Source organism: Microcebus murinus, chromosome 13 (assembly GCF_040939455.1).
Source record: "Microcebus murinus isolate Inina chromosome 13, M.murinus_Inina_mat1.0, whole genome shotgun sequence".
Classification (NCBI taxonomy): Eukaryota; Metazoa; Chordata; class Mammalia; order Primates; family Cheirogaleidae; genus Microcebus; species Microcebus murinus.
The window spans coordinates 61425290-61449700 of record NC_134116.1 but is presented as its reverse complement, the minus strand read 5'-3'; the positions used below and the strand labels follow the sequence as shown (position 1 = coordinate 61449700).

Genomic DNA, 24411 nt, shown 5'->3' with positions numbered 1-24411 from the left:
ATCCAAATGCCACTAAAATACTACTACTAAAATAATAATAATAATAGAGGCCTACAGTCAGCCCTTGTGCATAAACTCCCTTTCCTAGGGCTTTATTAGAATAAATTGACACCGAAAACTTTGGAATTTCTACCAATTCCCCTTTGCCCTGCTCCTCTTTGTTCAGGAAGCTCTGTCCCTCCTAATGTCACTAACATGCATTTAAACTTTTCCATCTTGGTCCACTCCATGTCACAAATGTGTCACAGGTGGAAGGTTTCTCCACTCATCTGTGCTAATTAACCACATCTTAAAGGATCAGCAATGGCAAAAAGGAAGGGACTTAACCTTTCGATCTCACAAAAAATGTTTCCCATACAAGCTCTGCCGCAAAATGTGAATTAACAGGTGGCTTATTAATCTTCCAGATTTGTCCCTAGTCAAAAAGTGTCCCCAGATTCCCACATTAGGGCTCTTGGAACAGAAAGTAGCGTATACTGCCCCGAAATGCCGGTATTACAAGAAAACATGAGTTCCTTTATGTTTCTCTGCAGTTTTGTGGTTGTAGTTTCAACTTGGGTAAGATGCATATGGCAAATTACCCGTTGGATGATTTTTCATTCCCTCATTCTAACAGCACAGGATTCTGGTAAGGAGGTAATGAGAGAAGGGCCCTAGGAGAAAAAATAAAATAACTGAGCTCTCTATACTATTTTAGAACTTTAGATACAGGCTATGGTTAGGTTATAATTTGATTATAAGCGATACAATTGGTTTTAGAAAGCTTTCTTCATTGAAAATAGTTCTACAAAGCTTTTTCAGAGCTAGCTCATTATCAAACAGAACTTAATTATTTAAAAACTGGAGGCAGTTGGAGGGGGGCGTGGGAGAGGAACAAATGCTATAAAGAGGCCTTGGGCTAGAAACTCAAAACAAATCTTCATGCCAAAATGCCCCAGGGCTTGCCCCGCACTTCCCACTCCACTGAGAGGTTTCACTTCTTCATGAGCCACTTTCTAAACCTGCCTTTGCCAGGCACAGACTGCAGAGCCTTGTTGAATCACTCTGCAGCTCCATGAAGTTACCAACGTTACAAAGCTGAGGTTCTTCAGATCAGGCACCTCGAGGTTTGTCATTTAAAACTGCCAGATGATGAACAATTTGACAGATGTGTCTCAAACAAGATTTTTGTTTGAACTGATAATTATTTGGATGTTTGCATTGCTCAGGTACCTCAAGGAACAAAGAGTAGCCAGCTGCCTTTCCCAGAGTTTCCAGCAGGGCGAACTCAAACATAGGAACAAGGTGGCAAAAAGCCAAAAGCTAGTTTAGAAAAGAAACAGAAGATTATTTGCTCTTGTTATGACGACTGAGTGTTATCACCTCTTTATTATTCACATTATTGGATTGACAAACCCCAGGAAAGGAGCTGGTGACCTTACCCCCTACTCAACTCAGCCGAAGAAGTGATGGATGTAGGGAAAATTAATCTTTTTTTGCCCATTAGCTACAAAGTGGTCATATATGGAAAAAAATTCCCAAAGGTGGGGGGAACCATAGGCAAAAAGACACGGTATGTCAATCCATCAAATGTTGACATCTTGTGCCATGGAGTTCTAAGATGGTCCACTTTTCATAGTGATTAGTGTTTCTCTGACGAGTTGAAGAAAACACTGACTGCTAACAGAGGCAGAGTTAAACTGTGCTCTGCGGGGCTGTACCAGGAGGCGATCCAGTCTGCAACCTGCTGCCCAAAATCAGATGCCGTAGTGTAGCACGTAAGGCCGCTCCTGCTTAGCTGAGTCATTGCACCAGTGTTTCAAAAGAAGCCATCTGTTGGCACATTTTGTTTTTATCCCAAGGCCTATTACAAATTCTTGATAAATGCAGCCCTTTCCTCGTACACAGCAAGCTCCTCGACTTCTCTCCTACCACCGACGTCCCAGGGGGAAGCAGCTCAGTGTTCTGTATGAGGGAGAGAACTTTTATCAGCCTTAGGTTTTCTCTGCAGAGTTGGGAGGCTGCAGTCTGGCTGTACCAGTTAAAAACATTAATAAAAATAAGAGAATCCCTCGCCCCCTCCCTCCAAGGGAGCTCCCCCGGGTATGTTTCCCTGATCTTTCTGGCACCAGGGCCACACCCTGTACATCCAGCTCCCATCACGCAAGCGCCTGACTGCATAATTCAGATGTCTCCTAATCCAAGCTAGCAACTGTCAGGGACCGCCTTGGCCACTGAGCCGTTTCAGTTCTCAAGGGAGTCCAAAGGACCAGTGCACTATTTTTGGAGGGGATGAGGGAATTGAAAAAACAGGGATAGGCTATTCTAAAGGAGAGCAACATGGAACTCCCCGCTGAAATGCTGGTTCTTACCATCCAGAAAGGCACTCAGAATGCATCCACTTGTTAATCAGACGAGACAAAGACTTTTACTGTCTGTACATTACCAGGCTCCAGCCCTCATATTTTCCTCCGAATTTTAATGAGATCCTCCAGCTGCTATTAATGTGTCATCCGCTTGCCTCCATGATGCACTAAAAGCAGCAGTGTTTACACAAGGTGGCACCCAGGCCCTGGAACTGCTGGGGAAGCAGGGCCATTGTCTGCATGGGAAGCTTCCAAGGTTGGGCAGAGTGGCATTAAGTCATGGAGCCTTTCACCATGCAGGCGCCACAAAGCACGTGTCCTTTCTGCTCTTCCAAATTAAACACAGACGGCCACTATGCAATTTGATTTTAAAGCTAGCCGCAGCCAGGAGATTTAAAATTAAGGCTTCCTTTCCACACCTCATGCATCTCACTGCATCTCGGAGGAGTCTAAGAGGTGGCCACATGTGCATGTGGTTATAAGGGGACAAAGAAGAAAGATTCCCACTAGGTTTTTCTTTCAGCCTAAGGCAGAGACTCAATCTCTGGAAACTAAAAGCAAAGCTAAAGGGGTTTCCCTTTACTGGGCGCAGACACCCACAGCTCTTAGTCTCTGAGCAACTGTAAACGGCAACAGCTTGGGGAAGGGGAGAACTCCTCCGAACTGCCCTCTGCAATCTGTCTGAGATTTACGATTTCCTTGGAAGTGCTTCTCTTTTTCCTGTCTTCCTTTCTTGCTGTTTCTTCCCTTCTGTTTGTCTTATAGTCACTGGGGTGCAGCTCCCTAAGGATAAACTGCTTGCAACTGCATTCAGCAATAAGGAAGTCCGGACATGCTCTCATTCTGCACGGAAGTTACTTACTGTGTTGCCACCTATGAGAATTCATTCATTTCATTCATTCATTGTTTCAACACTTTATCTGCACCCCCTCCCCTTGAGGGTAGGTGCATGGGACCTGTGAATATGATGGAATATTACCCCAATGATTATGTCATCTCACACGGCAAAGAGATTTTGCAAATATCATTAAGGTCCCTAATCAGTTGGCTTTGAATGATCCTGAGTGGGCCTGACCTAATCAGGTGGTGCCTCTAAAGGAGAGACTGGGACCCACCCTGAGCTCAGAGATATTCTCCTGCTGGCCTACAAGGAAAAAGCCATGACCTTGAGTTATGCCACCACAAGGGACTGAACTCTGCCAAAAACCTTGACCATTAGGAAGAGGACTCTAAGCTTCACATGAAAGAAGCTCCAGAGAATACCTTGATTACAGTCTAGGGAGACCGTGAGTAGAGTGCCCAGCTAGGCTGTGTCTGGACTCCTGACCCACAGAAACTGTGAGATAATAACTGTGTGCTGTTTTAAGCTACTAAGTATGAGGCAATTTCTTACAAAGTAATGAAAAACTAACGCAAATGCTAATGTGGGCATAGCATTGTGTTGGGATGCTAGGAACAAATAAATAGACAAGTGCAATCCCCTAGGGAGAGTATGGTAAAGGGTAAGTATAAAATTCTATGAGACCACAAAAGGGACCCTCTGATCCTGGCTGGGTGAAGTCGACAACACCTAGAGAGAACTAGTATGTCTCCCCAACTTTTCAAAGGGCACCAAAGTAGACAACACCAAAATCCCAGAGCTCTAACCAACAACGGCAATGTGACCATGTTGTAATAGCTTTCCTCAGTCTCAAAATATACATAGATGATCACCATACAGAATGCAGTTGCTTCACTGAGTTCAGTAGCAACTGACAAACTTTAGTCAGGACTCCCAGCAATCAGATGGAAAGGCATTTCAACTGTTTCACTTGGGAATTCTAATAAGTCTTACACTGACAACCTAAAGTCTATGGGAAAAAAAAAAATTAGAACAAGACCTTTTCCTTTAGGACCTGCCTAAAGGGAGCACTAGGTATTAAAATATACTGCTATTGGTGAGAACCCAGCTAAAAATGCCTTTGAGTTTCTTGTTTCTCCAGCTCAGGCGGCCACCCTAGAGGTTACATGAACACGAGGTCCATGGCAAATGTCTAATCCATCTGGCTCTCCTCTGGCCGCCAGCAAGCCTTAAGGCTGCCACTTTCTTTGGCCATAATCAGCATGTGCTTAAGGAATGCTGACTAATTCCGACGTTTGTCCAGGCAGGACCGAGGGAGGTAAATCCACTGCCAAAAATAAAAATGCATTCCAAAGTCAAATATTAGTCACTTTCAGATGATGTACTATTTTGTATCATTCCTGCCAGGGGTTTCCTCCTTTACTGCTGTTAATCATGCTCATTCCCTCTCCCTCCGGACTTCTCCACCGATCTTCTTCACTATTTCACCAAAAGCATCAGCTCAAGGACTCAGGAGACTGCTTCACTCTCTCATTTTGGCCAAAAAGAACTTCTTACAGGGAAAATTTTAAAAAGGGGGGTGGGAGAAAACACTACGTACCTAACTATACATTGGGCAATGGTTTCTGCACCATTCAATTCCATTTAAATCCATCCCGCGACACCGGTTGATCTCTGTTTTCAAGGCACAGCCCAAGGTTGAAGAAGCATTGCTGACACCTACTCAACATAGAAGCTGAAAAACAACAAACCCTATGCAGTACTTGGGGAACCCCTGCCTGAGGATTTTTACACGTGGGCATGAGACACCACCACCACCACCAGAAGCGCACACATACACTCTCATGCACAGCTTTTAATTTTTTGGATCCATGCTGCAGAGCAATGTGCCCTTCAACTTGGAGACAGAATCATTTGTGTGCATGACACATGAATGAGAAAGCCTTCCCAAGCCCAGTTCTACTGCCAGAGCCACAAGTTTGCGATAAGAGTTCCATATAAGTGAAGTAGCACAAGAATGGAAAAACAAGCACCACATATACTCACCAGCAAACTGGTATTAACTGAGCAGCACCTAAGTGGACACATAGGTACTATAGTAATAGGGTATTGGGCACGTGGGAGGGGGGCGGGTATATATATACATAATGAGTGAGATGTGCACCATCTGGGGGATGGTCATGCTGGAGACTCAGACTTGTGGGGGGAGGGGGGAATGGGCATTTATTGAAACCTTAAAATCTGTATCCCCATAATATGCCGAAATAAAAAAAAAAGAGAGAAAAAAAATACCTATGTGCACATATGGAAGTAACATTCATCGGGTGTCGGAAAGGTGGGAACAGGGAGGTGGTGATGGATATACTCACACCTAACGGGTGCACTGTGCACACTGTCTGGGGGATGGGCACGCTTGTAGCTCTGACTCAGGCGGTACAAAGGCAATCTTTGTAACCTAAATGTTTGTACCCCCGTAATATTCTGAAATTTAAAAAAGGAGTTCTGTATTTAGATAACCATACACACATCTTGTGGTTTGGTGATGCTAAGCCCTGCAACAGGCTATCTTCACCAATGTTTGGGTGCACAGCTGAGCTTAAACTGCACACAGAGGAAAACGACTACCCTACGGCAGGGAAAATGACCCTTTGTGCTGAGGGGACCAGCCAAACAGCGTCCTTTCCAGCAGTTCTCTGCTGTCATGGTCAGACTCACTAACAGAGCAGGACACGAGTGGAAAGAAGAGCAGACCTTAATGAGATTTCTACCCATTGAAAGAAGGCGGTTCATCCATCAGGTATATTTTTGGCTTGAACTTTTTCATTTATCTCATATCCATTGGCCAAAAGAACCTGTTTGTTCAATATTCCATAACATACTTGTAAATATTTCCTGTAAACCTCATCCCAAGACTAAGACTAAGCAGAGTCTTTATTCTTACCACTGTCAAAAAGAATTTTGCTGTCTGAATTGATGCAGACAAGGAAAAGATCAGGGGAAAACCAATAACCATCCCATATTCCAAAATCAGAAAAACACACACATACAAATTCCAGACCACCGAAAGTAAAAGTAAACAAGTGAGTGTTGCACAATCAGTTTTAAGTTATGAGAAATAAAAATGAGAAAAATAACCTAATTCCAGATAACCATAAGTAAACAAGTGTTTTACACATTCAGTTTTAAGTTCCATGGGTCGACTTTTTAAAAGCCTTTTAAATCATTAAAAATTTTTTACCTTCCTTTTAAAAATCTTCAGAACACACACATAATAGTTTATATGTTTGAAGAGAGGGAATAATTGAGATGGAAATGCTTTAAAAAGCAGAAGAGGAAACCCACAAATAATTATTTTAAGCCCTCAAATGGATGAAGGAAAACAGTGGTTCTGTTTATCAGACAACCACCCAAAACAGTCTAAAAATGCCACTTCTTCCCTGATCATGTATTGCAGAAGAGTCCCACCCTGTTCTCCCCTTGCATGTCATACACGACCTTCCGTCATTGTAAATCTGTAGGTTTCTCCTTCACTTCACTAACTGGCAGCTCCAAACAGCAGGCACCGTGTTTGCTCACGACTGTCTCTGACGTAGCCAGTATGGAGCCTGGCCTCCACTCATTCCATTCATTCATGCAGCCATTCATGCATTTACTGAGCTCAGATATTCACTAAGCTCCTACCTGGGGCCAGACACTGTCTGTCCTAGCACCTAGAGGTACTAGTCACAAAAGAAAAGAAAAACAAGGTCTCTCTCAGCATTTAAGGATGTTGGAGAGGAGAATGAAATAAAGAAGCAAACCAGTAAGTCGGAAACAAATAATAACAGCGAACATTTATTTAGTGTCTCTCAGACGCCAGGCACTGCTCTGCGCTCCTTGCACACTGAACTCCCAAAAGCCCTCCGAGACAAAGTACTGTCATCATTTCTATTTACAAATGAGGAAACTAGAGCACGGAGAGGTTCTGGAACTTGCCCAGAGTCACCTGGCCAGGAGACGGAGGTGCAGGAACACTGACCCAGGCAATGCGGTCCCAAGCCACCTGCTGTCTTTATCACACGCAGTCAGAGGCAGTGGGAAGGGGCGAGCCTGCAGCAGTTTATATATACTAGAGAATAAATATTTGTTGGATGAATGAATGAATAAATAAAATAATGCAGCACGTCTTAATTTATGAAATATGGGTGTGAATACAGAACTTCAGGAAGCTTTTTAAAGTCTTTACAATGCTTTACTGCCTTCTTTTATCCACACCCAGCCACTACCTTCTCACTCTATCTTCTGCACCGCCCCACAAGTTGGAAGATTTTGTTGAGCTTTTTTTTTAGTCAATATAATGAAAATATAGACATAAATATTTTTTCAAACCATACACCTGTCCATTCAGAGTCACCACTGTGAGGTATTCATATTGCTATGCACAATTAGCTTTTAGGTCATCCTGCTCTCTCTTTCATAAATGAAACTTATTGGCACCTATTTCTCTCTTGCTCTCTTTCACTCATTCATTTTATCTTTCACCAAGATCTAAGATGCCGTGCCATATGACAAATTGTCATATTAAACTTGTCAAATTAAAGTCACAGAGCAGAAAGAAGTGTTGCACTAAGTCTCAAGATGGTTCAAATAAAATGATAAACATATCTGGTCAGGGGACTATAGCTTCAGAGGACCTGCTCCTGAAGCCTGAGAAAGAGAATCAAAGCCACCCCCTCAAAGAGCAGCAAGCTTCAAGGTTGGGGTACAGCAGGGACAGGGAGTCCCAGGCACTGCCTGGGACTGTGGTACAAGGTACAAGGAGGAAGAGGAGTGCAGGGAGTGGCCTCAGCCCCATGCTGGCAGACCAAGGGAACAGAAAGACAGCTGTATCCAACAAGAGACATGTTCCCAGACTAGCGACAGAGACAGATGCAAGTCCTCAGCATGGGTGGGGACTGGGAGCAGTAAGAAGACCCCTCCTCTCCAAAAATAGCTCCCCCTTTGTGGGCACCACAGTTCAAAAAACAGCTACTACCCCTCTCTCTCACACACACACACATACACAGCCACTACCAATCTCTCCTCTCTCTCTCTCTCTCTCTCTCTCTCTCTCTCTCTCACACACACATACACACACACACACACACACACACACACACACGAGCCAAGTGCCATGTACTTAGAATCTGTTTTGTCAACCATCATAGCAACCCCATGAGATAAGCTATATTGCTTTCACTTTACAGATGAGAAATCAGAAGCTCAGAGAGGTGCATGAATTGCCCAAAGCCACCCGACTATTAGGTGATGGAGCTGGAATTGCATATTCAACTCCCAAAAGCCCTCTGAGACAAGTACTGCTATCATTTCTATTTAAAAATAGAGCACGGAGAAGTTATGCAACTTGCCCAAAGTCACTTGGCCAGGAGACAGAGGTGCAGGAACGCTAATCCAGGCAACGTGGTCCCAAGCCACTAAGCATGCTGCTGGACTTGATCTGTTGGACTCCAAGGCCATTACCTAAATAGCTGCGATGGTTTTAAACCTCCTGGATGGTAACAGCAAGAAAGGCATGGGAGCCAGTGAACAAAGACATTGTGATTTGAGCCCTTTGGCATTTCATCATTCTGGGAGAGCTTTCACGTCACACACAATGCTCGGAAGTGCCATAGCCCTTGGAAATGATACAGCTAGCCCACGTTGAGAAAACCCAGCACACACAGCTAGCGTTTCTCCAGTTATTGAGCACAAAAAGCAAAGTGTGGAAGACTGTCATTGCCCGCCTTCACTTCAAAGTCTACCCTTAGAATCTCTGGCACTGTACTAATGTGCATTGCTACAAATACCACTCACAACTGTTCCCTTGGCACACAACACGCTCAATAGTAACACTCTGCTGATAAAAACAAAAGTGGGGGACATATTCCAAGGCCCAGGAACTACATCTGATGCAGAACTGTCCTTTCTCCGTGCTGAGTTACTTCCAAAAACAGCCAAGAGGCACAAGACGGGTGGGCAGTTACAGGAGGTATGTTTTGAGCACCAAAAGTCTAGCATATTGTAGCATATTTTTAGAACATAAAGGAGTCCCTTTTTCCTAGGCTTGGGTTTTTTTTAAATAGTGAGTTACTTTGAAGGATGAGCTCTATGTATCTCACCTCATCTTTGTTTTTACATTGTCTCTTCTAAAAATGCAACATTCTTTATGGGTTCTACTCCTCCCTACTGCCTGATAGGCTCATACTCCTAACAGAATAAAAGGAACCTTTGACTTTTAAAAATCAACCTATAACTAATTGGAAAGTTTCACTAATTTCCAGCCTTATGCTAGGCCCTGCAGAGAATAAAAAAAGAAATAAAGAACGAGTTCCTCATGCACACAGTGGAGTATCTCTAGGTGCAGAAAGGTCTAGTTTCATTTTGATCTCTCCACTTACCAGCTCTGCAACTGTGAGTTAATTCTTAATACAGAGCTTCAGTTTTTTAGAGACACCATGATGTCTAATGCTTACCACTAGGGTAGGGATCACGTGAGATAATATGCTAAAAAACCACTTCCATTCCACGACAGGGAAAGCACAGTAAATGTCAGTTTCCTTTCTTTTCTGCTCCCATCAAGGCATTTGTAAGGAGTTGGCAAAGAGCAGTCGAACTCAGGTCACATAGGCTTTGAATCCCAGGCCCTCCACTTAGTAGCTATGCGATCTCAGGCATTTCTCTCTGAGCCTCAATTTTCCAATCTGTCAAATGGGGAGAAAATGTGTACTTAAATTCCTAAGATTGTTTTGGAAACTAGAGGAAACCATGTAAAGTGGAGAACACTATATCTGACTCAATAAATAAAACTATTATCATTTTTATTATTGTTATTATTAAGTAGAGAGAAAAGATATGAAATTAAAGAACAATTAAGGACTCAAACATTATAAACTGTTATAGACCAAAAGATGGAGGTGAGTGACGGAGGAGGAGGCTGGGGTTTGGGGCATCCCAGAGAGGGAAGAGTTGAGATTCTGAGATGACTACCAGGGACTGGAGAACTTGGGTTTATTATTGTTGTTTTGTTTCTGTTTTATTTGATTTGGCAAGTGCAGTGAGAAAAGAAAAGGTACAAACAAAGGCAAAGTAGAGGCACTTAACCTGGAACATATGGGGACATTTAAAAAAGGCAGCTGGAGCCATGAGGCCTTTGAGGAGGGTGAGAGGAAAACCCAGTAGGATAAGCAGGGTGGCGCCAGATTCCAGAGGCCCAGGGGACCTGCTGTCAGGCAGCTGAGCCGGCCTGGGTGGGCGGGCAGCAGAGAGCCACACGCAGGGAGTGTGCAGGATCACAGTTGTGATTTAGAAAGTTTGGAGATGATTCGCCACGTGGTCCCGTGCTACAGGATATAAGCAGGGGAGCGAGCCAAGCGCTCGACTCTCCCCAGCAAAGGGCAGTTCTCTACACTGACAGTATGCTCAGACAACTGGGGTTCAAACCCCGACTCCTCCACTTCTATGTGGGGATCTTGGGCAAGCTTCTTAACATCTATGGACCTCAATTCCTAATGGAAGGAAATTTAAGGTGAGTGATGCCCATTTTATAGACTCAGAGGAGAAAGGAGATCATGTCTGCAAAGTGTCTGACATCCAGTAGGCACACAACAAATGCTCTTAGGCAGGTGTCCTCAAACTATGGCCCTGGGGCCACATGTGGGTGTTTTTTGACCGTTTGTTTTTTTACTTCAAAATAAGATATGTGCAGTGTGCATAGGAATTTGTTCATAGTTTTTTTTAAACTATAGTCCAGCCCTCCAACAATCTGAGGGACAGTGAACTGGCCCCGTTTAAAAAGTTCGAGAACCCCTGCTCTTAGGTCTTGGACTCCGTTAGCTAACATCATCGCAGGCATCCTAGGAAACGTGGTGCAACATGAGCTTTTTCTATCAGTAAAACAAAATGCCACTTGTTAAAAACAGAATTAGAATATTTTATGAGTGAAACTACATAAACAAGGTCAACAAGCTGTTTCAAAATAAGGAAAATGAAAATCAAAGAACCTGTCCAATAAAACAGAACTATCAGCCTTCTAATAGTAGGCATTGATTCAGCCATAAAGCCCCAGTTATTCTGTGTTTTTAAACAGCGTGGCAACAGGAGTCAGCAGCAGGCAGAAAGCTAAAAAAGGTATTGGAAATGTTCTACTTTTTAAGTTGGATAGTGGGTACAAACGTGTATTTTTAGTCTACTTTATAAAGGTACTTAATACAATTTACCTGCAATAAAATGCACCCATATTAAGGACAGAGTTCACTGAGTTCCGACAAATTCATACACCTGTGTTGTCACCATTACAATGAAGACACAGAACACTTCCATCCTCTCTGTGTTCCTTCCTAGGCAATCACCTCTGCACCTCCAGTGCCAGCCTTCTATCGCTTTCTGTCATTATGTCTGTTTGAGTGTCATTATGTAAATCATGTCTACATGGTGCACAGACACGTTTCTATGTATGTAATATTTCATAATTTTAAAATTAACACTAGTTTGCCAGCTAAAATTCATGATAAACGCCAAAGACTTCACTGAGAGGGTTTCTTGGCATGAAAGTTACAAAGAGAAACCAGCCAAGCATTGTAATTCCTCCAAGGATCACAGTATGGGCAGCTGACACAGACGACCAGGATAAACTGGCTCGAATCTGGACATAATCTGACACTACATGGACACAGGCAAGTCATTTCACTTGTCCCCATTTCAATTTATTCTTAAAAGACAGTGTCTACCATCTACCACATCCCATATGCGTGAGGTGATCATATAACTTATCCAAACCAGGATGTGTTAAAAGGAGGTGTTACTATTACGTAGGCCAGGGCAAGAAGTATACACCCAGACAGTCCCCGGCAAACCTGGATTAGGATCACACTACTCATGACAATCCTCTAATAGCATCTCTTGTGATGTCCACAGAGACCTACTATGTTCTCCCCGAAAAATGAAAGTATTGCAGAGACTTAAGAAAAATGATATATGCCCAAAAGCTGAAGTCCTTTATCCAAGGGTAATGGGGTTTGTCCAATCCAATCTACCACGTGGTAGTGAGAGATTACAAATAAACTGCCCAAGGAGAGAAGGGTCTGAGACACAGAGACACAAGAGAGCACACACCCCAAAATGATGCACCCCCTTGAGAAAGACCCTGATTAAGACAGCACTTAGCTGGGTGATACTGTCTTTGTCACTCACCCTCCTACGAGGCAGACATTAAGGGCTCTATGAGGGCACATTACCTCAGAACTCCCACTGTGCAAATTTCACATTAAGACAAGTCTTCATTAACATGCTGATTCCAAGGACTTAGCTGTGGAGGGGAGGAAGGTGACAAAAGCAAGTCTTCACAGCTGCCAACTGAATTGTATAAAATGCATCAGATTTAGGCATATTTGCACTCACACGGTTATAGTATAGCGCCTTTTAAAGTACTGCATAGATACAAGAAGGCGTTAATTGTAAATATATGAACAAACCGTAGCTAAGTTTATGACAAGCCTATAACACTGGAATGACTGCTACGACTAAAACGAACTTGGATTTATTTCTAAAGGCAAGGGAAAAACACATAATTGCCTTAAATTGCAAGCAGAGATTATCATCTGATCTCCTCCAGGGGAACTGCACAAAGAGAGATCTATTTGCCTTCGATTGCACCGACTCCTTTAAATCACATTCAATTAGCATACATGCAAAAAATTCTGGGTTTCTACCCATAATCTTGTGTTGCCCTATTTCATCTACAAGACTGTAAATGCAATTAATGTGCTAAAGGATCTTTATTACAAAATAAGACATATTTTTAGAAATCAAATCAATGATCCTTATTACTTAGTAAAACAGCTTTCTGGAATGTATGCACTTGTATCCCAAAAGTAATGGTCTAGGAAATAAACTTGGTCTCTCACCTAGTGGCTATTTGTTCTTTTCTCACTGGAGGGAATAAAATCTAGTAAAATGTCAATGGACTGTTTAATTAGGTTATATGTTATAAAGTCTAATAAGGAAAGTTTATGCCAAAACTGAAAACCCAAATGTCTACCTACATTTTTTAGTAACAGACACCTTGAAGAAATTTTAAAACTAACAATTGTTGTTTGCTTTAAAACACAGTTCTTAGAAACGGAGCTGATACCTGGGGACATAAGCAGGTGAGGATTAGGGCTGTGACTCCCCACATATGCCTGGTCCCCTGTGCTCATTTTCAGATTTGTGGGGGAAATCACGTTAGTTGGCAGTCTGGTTCCTACTCAGGGACAGACTCCGAAATCTCTACGCCACACCCAGGGCTGTCTATCAAAATGCCCTGGGCTTGATTCTCATCTACAAAATCTCTTTCTCTGCTCTGTTCCCCCAGCTCTAAATATTCAGTGACACCGAAACAGAGGAAGTTCCCGTGCTTCTTCAACAAGAGTTCAAGTTCAAATTTGGCTCCAGCTTTACTGGCTCTACAAATGGACTCAGATGGCCTAACCGACAAATTCCCTTCTCAGTAACAGAAAATTCTACCTACCTCTGCGGTGTTCTGAGGACTGCATGAGGAAACATTCTGAAGGCCCCTGGCCCTAGAGGTGATTCCGTCATAACAGACATTATCCCCAGCCACTTCCAGTCCCCTATCAGTGTCCCCAGGGCGATGCTGAACCTATCACAGCGTTCTCTATGAAATGACTTCTGATTAAAGTTCAAAATAAACACAGGATGCCAGTTAAACAGTGAGAAAAGAGAGATATGTTTGAATCTATGCATTTACTTCTAAAGCTCTGCCTCCTCGTGGACATTTTATCACTTCTTAATGTTTGATATACACCTTCCGAGCAGTCGTCAAGAACATAAAAGGATTCACAAAGTGGTTTTTTGCCAAGAGCATGAAAAGGTGGTCAATTTTTTTTAAATCTGGAAAAGCTTTTTATATCAATGGCAAGAGGGTGAAGAGATGCCCCCCAGGCCCTCCTCTGAGACCCCACAGTCCCACCTCCCCCTCCAAACTCCAGGTCAAAACAGGACCCATCCCCAACACCCTTCACCTGCACACAGAACGTGGCACTGGAATACTGTTCCCCTTTCTCCACTGTGAGAATCCTGAACTCATTCCTCTCTATCACACTGCCCATTAGGATTTTTTCGTCCTGGTAGAAATCCAATCAGAACTGAGAGCAATGCTAGGCTGAGGAATGAATGGAAACAGCCTGAATACTCAGAAGATGTGGTCCTGACTCAACCACTGACCAGCAGCATAACCCAAAGAAAACCATTTCACCCTCCTGCCTCAGTTTCCTCACAAGCAATGTGGAATAATAAATACTGCCTATGCTACCATCTTCCCCAAACCGTCAAAGAATATAAATAATGCTTACACATACTCTATGTGCTCAGTAGCATTTCCTGAGACTCTTAACCATGGACCCTATAGGTAGCTAGTGAGCGCTGGGCTAGATCCTGAGGACAGGATGGTAAACAAACAGGCCAGATCCCTGGCCTGGTACAAGGGCAGCATTAAGGTCAGCCTTGTACAAATTCAAGGTCAGTTGACACAGGCTGGGGGAGGAGCAGCAGCTACCAGCTACAGCAGGGGTGACTGAGTGGGTGTTATGGGCTGAACTGTGACCCTCAAAATTCACATGAAAACACTAACACCTAGTGCCTGAGAATGTGACTGTATTTAGAGATAGGGCCTGTAAAGAGGTAATTAAGCTGGCCTGGTGGCTCACGCCTGTAATCCTAACTCTCTGGGAGTCCGAGGCAGGCAGATTGCTTGAGTTCAGGAGTTCGAAACCAACCTGAGCAAGAGCAAGACCCCGTCTCTACTATAAATAGAAAGAAATTAATTGGCCAACTAATATATATAGAAAAAATTAGCCAGGCATGGTGGCGCATGCCTGTAGTCCCAGCTACTCGGGAGGCTGAGGCAGGAGGATTGCTTGAGCCCAGGAGTTTGAGGTTGCTGTGAGCTAGGCTGATGCCACGGCACTCACTCTAGCCTGGGCAACAAAGCAAGACTCTGTCTCAAAAAAAAAAAAAAAAAAAAAAGAGGTAATTAAGGTTACACGAGGTCCTATGGGTGGGCCCTAATTCAACCTGACTGGTGTCCTTATCAGAAGAGCAAATCTGGACTCACAAAGTGACCCCAGGGATGTGCGCACACAGAGAACAGCCATGTGAAGACACAGGGAGGAGATCACCAGCTGCCAGCCCCGAGAGAGGCCTTAGTAGAAGCCAAACCTGCCAACTCCTTGATCTTTGACTTCTAGCCTCTGGAACTACATGAAAATAAATTTCTGTCATTTAAGACACCCAGTCTGTGGACAGTGTACAGTAGGCAATGCTGAGAAGTAAAAAGATGCCATGTAAGAAAAATTAGGTCAGATCCAGGAAAATGACAGCAGACCAACAAATTGTGCACAAGCAGGGTATGGCTTCAGGGTAGATCCAAGGTGATGGACCAAAAGTGCAAAGACCAAGAGTAGGATGTTTGCTTAGCACTTTCTGTGCTAGGCAAGGAAAGCATATACAAAAATCAAGAAAAGTCTTATCTAGCCTAATCTCACAGGCCAGTGAAGGAGGGAAAACCTTAAACGGAGAAGGTAATCAAACAAAATATAACTGCCATAAGGAAATAATGCAAAGATGCCTTAAGGCTACACATGATTCAGCGCTAAGATCTGCAAGGAGAGGCTGGCAGGGAGACTGTTTTGAGCAGGCCTAGGGACTAATGAGAGTGGGGGCAGCAGACTCTTACAGGGCAGGGAGGTGGAGAGACAAGAGGTAAATGACTTGGAAAAGCAAAATGAAGGCAATCAAGAGGAAGGGCAAGTCAGGCAGCCAGCTGATGGTGCTATCTTTGAATTGTCACTGTTGCCTGCAGAGATGAAGTGAGTTAAATTGAAGTTAAGCTGATTGAACCGGGTCAGATGTACTGATGCTACTCCTCACGCTGTATGGCCTAAACATCAAAAATAAGAAAGCGTAATAGAGGGATACATTGCGTGGCAAAGCCGTTTGTATTTCACTGCAGGGGTCAGCTGTCAAAAGCAAGGCCACATGAGAGCCAGAAGATTAGAAAAATATAAGATGGGGGCCTCTTTCTGCCCATTTGGTGAGAACAGTGGGCAGGAGGGCTCCCGCTTCATCTCACACCCATGTTAGGTCCTCCTCCGGCACAGGGACTGAGGGGAAAAAAAGCAAACAGCAGAAGAAAGAAAAGCAAACATCTAGGAAGATCTCAAAGTCAAATAACCTGCCTCTGATGACTTAAAAATATTCTGCAAGAGTTTCAGGTACAGTAAGTCGAGCTGCCTCAGCATGAACATCATATTAACACAGGAGCAATTTCTTATCAAGCACAAAAATGAAGTATTTCTATTATGCAAATCAAACATATTGTTCTCCTCTGATTTTTTTTTTCCCCCAGCCATATCCTCCTTTATGGCCAGTGAAGGAGGATACAGTTGGGGAAAAACTGCGGACATATACAGAAATCTGACTATAACGGCATTTCCCTTCTATTGCATTGCTTGAGTAAGAAAGAGAATCCAAATTCTCACAGTTCGTCAACTTTCTATTCATGTAAACAATCTCACTCTATTTTTGAATTACTTTATGGGAACAGATGGTTTCCAAATGTACTATTTCTTACTACAGAATATGGAAGCAATATCACTGAACTCTTAAAATGAAGACAAACACAGGCATATTTCAAGCTTGAGTCTATATTAGTAGGCCTAGTTTTCCTAGACTAAGTCTTACTTGGAATCCTGATCTTTCTTTTCTTTTCTTTTTTTTCTTTTCTTATTATCTGAAATCGCACAGCAAAAAACTGATGCAAAAAAACTTCCATGTAACAAAAGAATAGTAGCAATAACAGAAGCTAAGCTTCCCATGAGTTTTGCATAAATAAAGGCATCAGCTATGTAAATATAGTAGGGTTTCATGTCTTACATCCTGAAAACTTTTATGACAGATTATAATTTTGTAACTTGAAATAATTGCTGCAATTAACACCAAATTACGTTAATTCCAACCACTGACACTATCATTGGAAAAGTTCACAAATTGCTGGAATTTCTACATCTAAACCCAGGCCAGGTTCCCTGATAGCTGTCTAAGACAGAATTCAATGTTTCCAAAAAGCCAAACAAAATCTGGAAAGTAGTCTCACAAACAGGTTTTTGTGAGACTTAAACAAAAGCTCAAGTCCTGTGGCCTGGCTGATGAACCCTAAGTAGAGTTAACAGCATTTCCCCGTTTAAATTACTAAGTGTCTGGAAAAGTACATACACTACAACACCTGGGGGGATATAATTATGGGGCGATATTAAGAGTAAGTAAACACTGCCCAGCTGAAATATAAAAAGTCTTTATGCATAAGAAAAAGGGGAGGAAATATAAAAGTACAAAAGAGGGAAACAACTTATGTTTAAACAAACAATGATGCAGTTGAGTAACAGGGTAGAAAAAGTCTATTTACACACCAGAAGGACGACAAGGGCAAACGGAAATTGACTTCTGAACTGACTGACATCAACATGGATTTCAAAAATTATCTATACCAAAGAATTATTAAACCATGGCATGGAAAATTTCTGTTCACCATAGTAACTCAAAAGGCATTCTTAGTCAATAATGTAAATACAAATTTTTAGATGGTAGGGTATGCTAATTTTGGCCTAATATCATACACCCACCAAAAATCAAATAAGATGTTATAGTGACTAACGAACTATCTAGGAAAATCATTTCAATGATGAAGGTCAAACCTTGGACTGTTCCTTTACAAACTGGCACAGACCAAAAATTCCCAAAGATTTCCTGGCCTATAACTGTATGCTAGTATTCTAGGAGCATGATTAGTATGCTCTTGTCTTTTTAATAAAGCAGCCTATAATGCAAGTGGTAAGAACAGCATGCATGTTTGTGGAAACTGTTTTTGCCATACTGCACACATGTATGTGGAAGAACACATCTGGACATGATTCAGAACCATTCTATATGTTACCTTAGTTGTTCTAAAAGCTTTTACTTAACATTAGAAGTTCTCTATGCCTTAACAAGGAAGAAACTGATCAAAAGAAAAAATAATAGGAAGGAAAAGGATATGACTTACGGTTTATGAATGGAGGAGTGTTTAGAAAACTGTACATGTAACAAACACATTTACATGATAGTGACTACCATAGTAAGTGACAGGTATACCAGTAACTAAAAAATTTCAGCTAGGTGCAGTGGCTCATGCCTATAATCCAAGCACTTTGGGAGACTGAGGCAGAGGGATCAATTGAGCCCAGGAGTTTGAGACTAGCCTATGTAGAGAGACCCCCATCGCTACAAAAAAAAATAAATAAATAAAAATTAGCAAGGCCTGGTAGTGCATACGTATAGTCCCAGCAACTGGGGAGACTGAGGTAGGAGGATTGCTTATGCCCAGAAGTTCCAGGCTACAGTGAGCTGTGATCATGCTACTGCACTCCAGCATGGGTGACAGACAGAAATGAGACCCTGACTATAAAATAAATAAATAGAAATAACTAGCAAATTTAATTCAAGAGTAAAAAAAAATTAAAAATTGGACACAGGCTGGAAGAGGTGGCTAATACCTGTAATCCTAGCACTTCAGGAGGCCGATGAGGGAGGATAACTTAAGGCCAGGAGTTTGAGGCCATAATTATGAAACACAGTATGGTGTTGAGAGTGAATAGATGTCTTTATCAAGTCTGTGTGAATTTCAATGATTAAAGAGTGTTAATATCCCAAGGATTCCTTTGCTATCGGATGGAAGTGGGGTGAGGGAAGTCAGCCTTCAGGAGATAAGGCTGCCCACAAACCTCAGAGAAGATTCTTTGAATCTGTACAGACATTTGAGAGAGCTAGCTCACACAGTCTAGGGCATTAGTCCCATAGGCTGACAAATCCCAGACCTCAGCCAGAGCCAGAGCCAGAGCCCTCAATTACAGGGTCATAGGAGCCCTGTGCTCTGTTACCCCATTATAAGGTGGGAGTGAGGTAAGAGGATATGACCAGAAGGACAGGTTTCAATGCCCTCTCTTCTTCTTTTCTTCATAGAATCTTAGACTGTCAGGTTCTCACTGCACATCTGGGAACCATCTTTCCAACCACAGAATGTTCATGGGCACTTCCATCCAAATCCTACCCATCCTACAAAACCTGATCTAAATTCTACTTCTGCTACCGGTATCAGAGTCTTTCCTAATCGGCTTCACCAAAATGACCTTTTCCTCTGACTTCTGCATATAACGTCCATCAGTGCTACTTGACAACTCACCTTGACCTGCCTTGTGTCTCCAGTGGCTTCCTGGAACTGTTACTTAGCTTCTCATGTATTCCTGTCTTGCCTTATACTTTGCGTATCTCCTTACAGAACTCTCCCACATAAACGGGTATTTTTTATGCTGCACTTCTGTATTCCTGCCTAGATAAGCTCTTCATATAGTCTTTCCTGCTTACAGCCACCTCAAAAAGATATTGGCAATGAAATACTCCACCCTTTCCTTAACTGTCAAAGAGTGTTCTGCACATTACATCTAAGAGCTTCCTTTTTGTTTTCTAGAACCCTCTGCAATCAGCCTAAGGCAGACACTTTTTTTCTCTTTTCGATACACTTTATTTTAGTCATACAAACACCCTTTTGAATTTCTTCACCCAAACAATATTATTTAATAAATCAGCACTAAAAAAAAAGTTTGCTTTACTGATGTGCATATTTGTGTACTTCTTTTCATCAGCCCCATTTTATGCTTCAGTTTATATTTATTACTAGTCATCATTTGTGCTCTTGCTATAAACCACCTCAAGTCAATACAAAGCAGCTTGTGTATTCATCAAAGATATTATATCTATCCTATCACTCTTCCTACTCATCCTGCAAAATCTATTTCTTAATTTATCTCCCTGTCGCCCTCAAACTAGAATGAAAATCCCTAGGAAGGGATACAGAGATTCTCTTCTGGTCACCGCTGTGTCCCAAGTGCCTAGATCAGTGGCGTGCACTTAGTGGAGCTCAGTAGCTACTTGTAGAATGAATGCTGAATGAATGCATCTGCAGAAACCTTCCCAGATTCCGCACTTACCGCCCCTTCCCTCTGCTGAATGGGGAGTATGGTCAAGAACATGAACCCTAAATGAGGCCATCAGGGTTCAAATCACTGGTTCACCCTCTGGGTAGGGGTATAACCTTGAGCATATCAGTTAATTTGTCTCCATCTCAATCTCCCCATCTGTAGATAAGGGTATGACCAGGTTCCTAGTGAGGACTGAGTGAAAAAATGCAGATAAAGCACTTGATACCTAGTGAAGTGCACCCAACCAGTGCTAATCATGGCTCTTTTGTTTTGTCCCTTTCAGTCAGTGACACCTGTGTCACTGTGCAGATCAGTCTTTCTGTGCAGATCAGTCTTTCTTTCCCCATCTCACTTGTTAAAAGACTAGAATCTGACAATAAAACTTATTTTGACTCAAATATAAGTAAATTAATAGGCTCAAAGTGAAAGCCTGAGAGTTTTTCCTGTGAATAAAGTGTACGCACTGAGTGACAGCTTAGATATCCTCTCTGTTTCTGTGCTTACAGCTTGGTTTTCAAGGCTGTTTCAGTTCTGCATAGGTGGCTGCCAGAAAAGTGACTTTTTAGAAGACATAAGCCAAATGGTCTGTATTTTATACAATTTAACAATGAGAAAAATCCTGCTATATCACTCCCTGTTTTACAAAATTTATGGAAAAGTATACTCTACATCTTAGGTCTTAAGGATCTTCATATGCTATTCTGATTTTAAGAGAGATTCTTAAACTAAATGTGAGTCCAGCAGAAACCATTATCTTTATTATATATGTTACTAATCATACTTTCAGCTCTACTTGAACTATTTATACGTAGGAAATGTCAACACTGTGCACCCTGGAAGTCATTTTAACTCTTACTTTTACTTTTTGCTCTTCCAAATAAGAATCTGTGATCAACTACATACTTCTTTAGAACAAAGAGAAGAATGCCTATGGTTTACAGCCAGCTTTTGACCAAAACAAAGATGTTTTGCAGAAGCAAATCTTTAATACATTTGGGTATTCAAATTCCATGTAAAATAACTGGCTACCCTGAATACTTTTCTCTCTTTATGGCATTGTCTTAAGTGTCTACACAACTTAGGTGACATCCTTCCGCTCCTCCTCCCCCAATTAACATTGTATTTTTGGATGAGGAATTAACATCAAGCCTCTGAATTTTAACTTGTAGATTTTTCTGAGCATTAAGCATGTGCAAGAGAGCTCAATTAAAAACCTGCAAATCTCACAACCTAAGCTGGCCATAAACAAGTTGAGAGAAGAACAGAAACATTTTTAAGCATATACTTCAAAAGGCAAGGTCTCAGCTGAAAGATGTGGTCCCTGCTCTTAAAAGCACTAGTCTTCTCAAAGAAATGCCAACACCGCAAGCCTAACTTTGGAAATAATGGTCAGCATAACTGAAGTAGAAGAACAACTTTGAAGCCCCCTCACTGAACTGTACAAACACATATTATTGGTCATGCCAGCTCTATTTTCTGCAGTCATATCTAACCATTCTATAGTTTATGGTAAGCTCCACGGCAGAAGGAAGTAGAATAACAGATTTTTTTTTTAAGTTAATGATTCAGACAATTCTTGGAATAACTTCCACTTGAGAAGACGTAACTAAGAGGTCCTATCAAAAGAGACTCTCCAGCTGTTGACAGCCCAACTCTGGAAATTCCCTCTTTCTTGCCCATTCCTGACTATCCCTAAATCCAAATCATAAGTTTAATGACCCTAGAGAGTCCTTTTGCCTCCGGTGAACTCAGAACTCTATCTAAACACTCATTAGGGCTCTAAATAAATGTTTATTGATCTAAAAGGGAAAAGGGCACTGAAAACCTAGCCTCCAAAAGCCCACTGCCTCCTCCTTTGCCCACCCCCTTCTTCCTCTATAAGAGGAAACTAGGAGATCTTGTGCTGAGAGTCAAGCCATCCAGGATTCAGGGGCCTGACATTCAGTGCATGAGGCAATGACAGCCGAGAGGTCTGGGCAGTGGCTCCAAAATGGGCCACCCACTGCCCGGGGAAATGCTGGACGCTTGCTGTGATACAAACCCTCCCCCACGGAGCTAAACCGGATGGTCGGAAACCAAGTCAGTTCTGTGCAGACCCCAAGGCCGGAGTCCCATTCCACCACCCTCCTTCCTGTTTATAGATCACGCTCCTGCAACCCGAACTACCAAACAGAAGGCGGACGTTTCAGAAATATGTCAACACATGACATAACTTGAAAAAGTTATGCTGCTCATTGGCGCGAGTTACAACTTGCCAGGCTCACACAGGAAAACCAGCTCACGTTAATTACTTTTCTTTTCGTGTGCCATGCGGTCCCTTCCTCGACCTGGCAAAGATCGGGTTACTGAGAACCAGGTAGCCTGGGCTGCAGGAACCCAGCTGCGTGGGCGGTGAGCGACGGGCCAGCAAGGAGGGAGCCGGTCGCTTCCGAAGCGGCGGCCGATTCGGGTCACCGCAATCCCGGCGGCGCTCTCCCCGCACAGGCGCAGGAAGAGCAGCCTCGGCACCTCGCAGGCGGCACCGAGTCGCCGGATCGCTCGGCGATGTCGCCGCGGGGGCCTCGAGGCCCCGCGCCGATGCCCTCGGTTCGGCCGGCCGAGGGCGTGCCACCTTTGTCTGGGTCTCCCCTCAGGATGGGCGACGCCTGACGCGGAGACGCCTAGAACTGGCTGGAGGCGCAGCAGCGGCCGTAAGCGCTCGGGTTCCCGGCCCCTGCGCCGGGCCCAGGAAGCCGACTTGTGCGCCTGAAACCTCCCACTTCCACTGCGCGCCCGCAAGTCCCAGCCCCGCGGTCACTTCCCCGGCGCAGCCGCCACCGGGTGGAGAGCCGGAGACTCGCGCGCTCCCGGGCGCAGCGGCCCGGCGCACGCCTGCTCTCCGCACCGACCCGCCGGGCGAGGCGGGGGCCACCGTGCCCTCTGCAGGCCCGCTCCTCCCGCGCCCACGCGTGTCCCTTCCTAGGACGAGCACGGCCCGATGGCCCCTCTAGCCACACCGGATTTCTGACCAGCCACAGCGTCGGGAAAGCACGACCGAAAGCCACCCAGACATCCCGCCCACACCCACCGCCTGCCCCTCGGCCCTGTCTCACCTGCCTGCACCGTGTCCGAGAGGTCGTGCCCGGGGGCGGCGGTCCGGGGAAATTCCTTCAATTTCCTGGCGCTGAGGTTCAACCCCCCGGAGTTGGCCGCCTCCTCCAGCGCCCGCTCCAGACCCCGGTTCAAGGGCAGGTTGAAGCCCGCGCTGCTGCCGCCGCCGCCGCCCGCCCCGCCGCCGGCCCCGGCTCCTCCATGGTGCTGATGGTGGTGGTGGTGATGGTGGTGATGTGGGTGCAGGGTAGACACCGAGAGAGCGGGGACGAAAGGTTGGGGTTCGCTTCCCGGCGTCGCCATCTTCTCCGGGGCCCCCCCACCCCGCCCCGCCGCTCCCGCGGGGGGGTCACAGCTTTGCCCGGGAGGGAAGACGGCGACTAGGGCTGCGTCGCCCCCTCAGGGCTCCGCTCAGAGACGCGGGAAGACGGGGAGGAGGGCGCGGCAGGCGTGTAGAATGGGGGCGGACGGGAGGCGGCAGTGGCAGCTCGGTCTTGAGGTTTCCTGTCCCCGGGAAGCTAAGGACTGCGGCGGCGGCGGCGGCGGCAGCGCGCATGTGTCTCCGCCCGCCCCTGCTCCCTCCTCCCGGCGGTTCTCCCCTCCTCCGCCGCCCGCTCTCTCCGCCTCCTCCCCACGCGGCCGTCCGGCCCGAGCTCCCTCCGCGCCCGGCCGGTTGGCCCCGCGGCCGCGCCGCGACCCGCCCGCAGTCGGGGGCGCGGGGGCTGCTCGGAGCTGACTTTCCGATAGGCGCCGCCTCCGGGTTTCCTTTGGCCGCCCAGGAGGTTTTAGGGGACAGGAGGCTTTAGGTGGTCTGAGGAAACGGCGGGAGGCAAAGGGTGGCATTTGAAATACTGTGAGGTGACGAGGAGAGAGTTATCTTAATTCTGCGAGTTATTCGGGATGTTTGACCCAGAATTCCCCAAGAGGCGGTTTTATTCACCATGGGGTCAGCCCGACAGATGCCCTCTGGCCTTGGGCGCTTACAATAAACCAGGCACAGATTTAGGTAGCCTACGTAAATGATTAATCCAGGAACACCAAGAGTGGA

At 44.4% G+C, this 24411-nt stretch overlaps 1 protein-coding gene across 4 annotated transcripts in view; it reads right to left on the bottom strand.

The window, feature by feature from the left end:
• Positions 1 to 23940, bottom strand: part of LRCH1 (leucine rich repeats and calponin homology domain containing 1) — a 176301-nt gene extending 152361 nt beyond the window's left edge. The window contains exon 1 of one of the 4 annotated variants that reach the window (XM_012782684.2): positions 23366 to 23940. In XM_012782684.2, the coding sequence (XP_012638138.1) occupies positions 23366 to 23666 (301 nt within the window). In that variant the 5' untranslated portion in view covers positions 23667 to 23940. The remainder of the gene's footprint in view (positions 1 to 23365) is intronic. The other 3 variants (XM_012782686.2, XM_012782685.2, XM_012782687.2) reach the window with 3 other exon arrangements.
• Between the last annotated feature and the right edge of the window lie 471 nt (positions 23941 to 24411).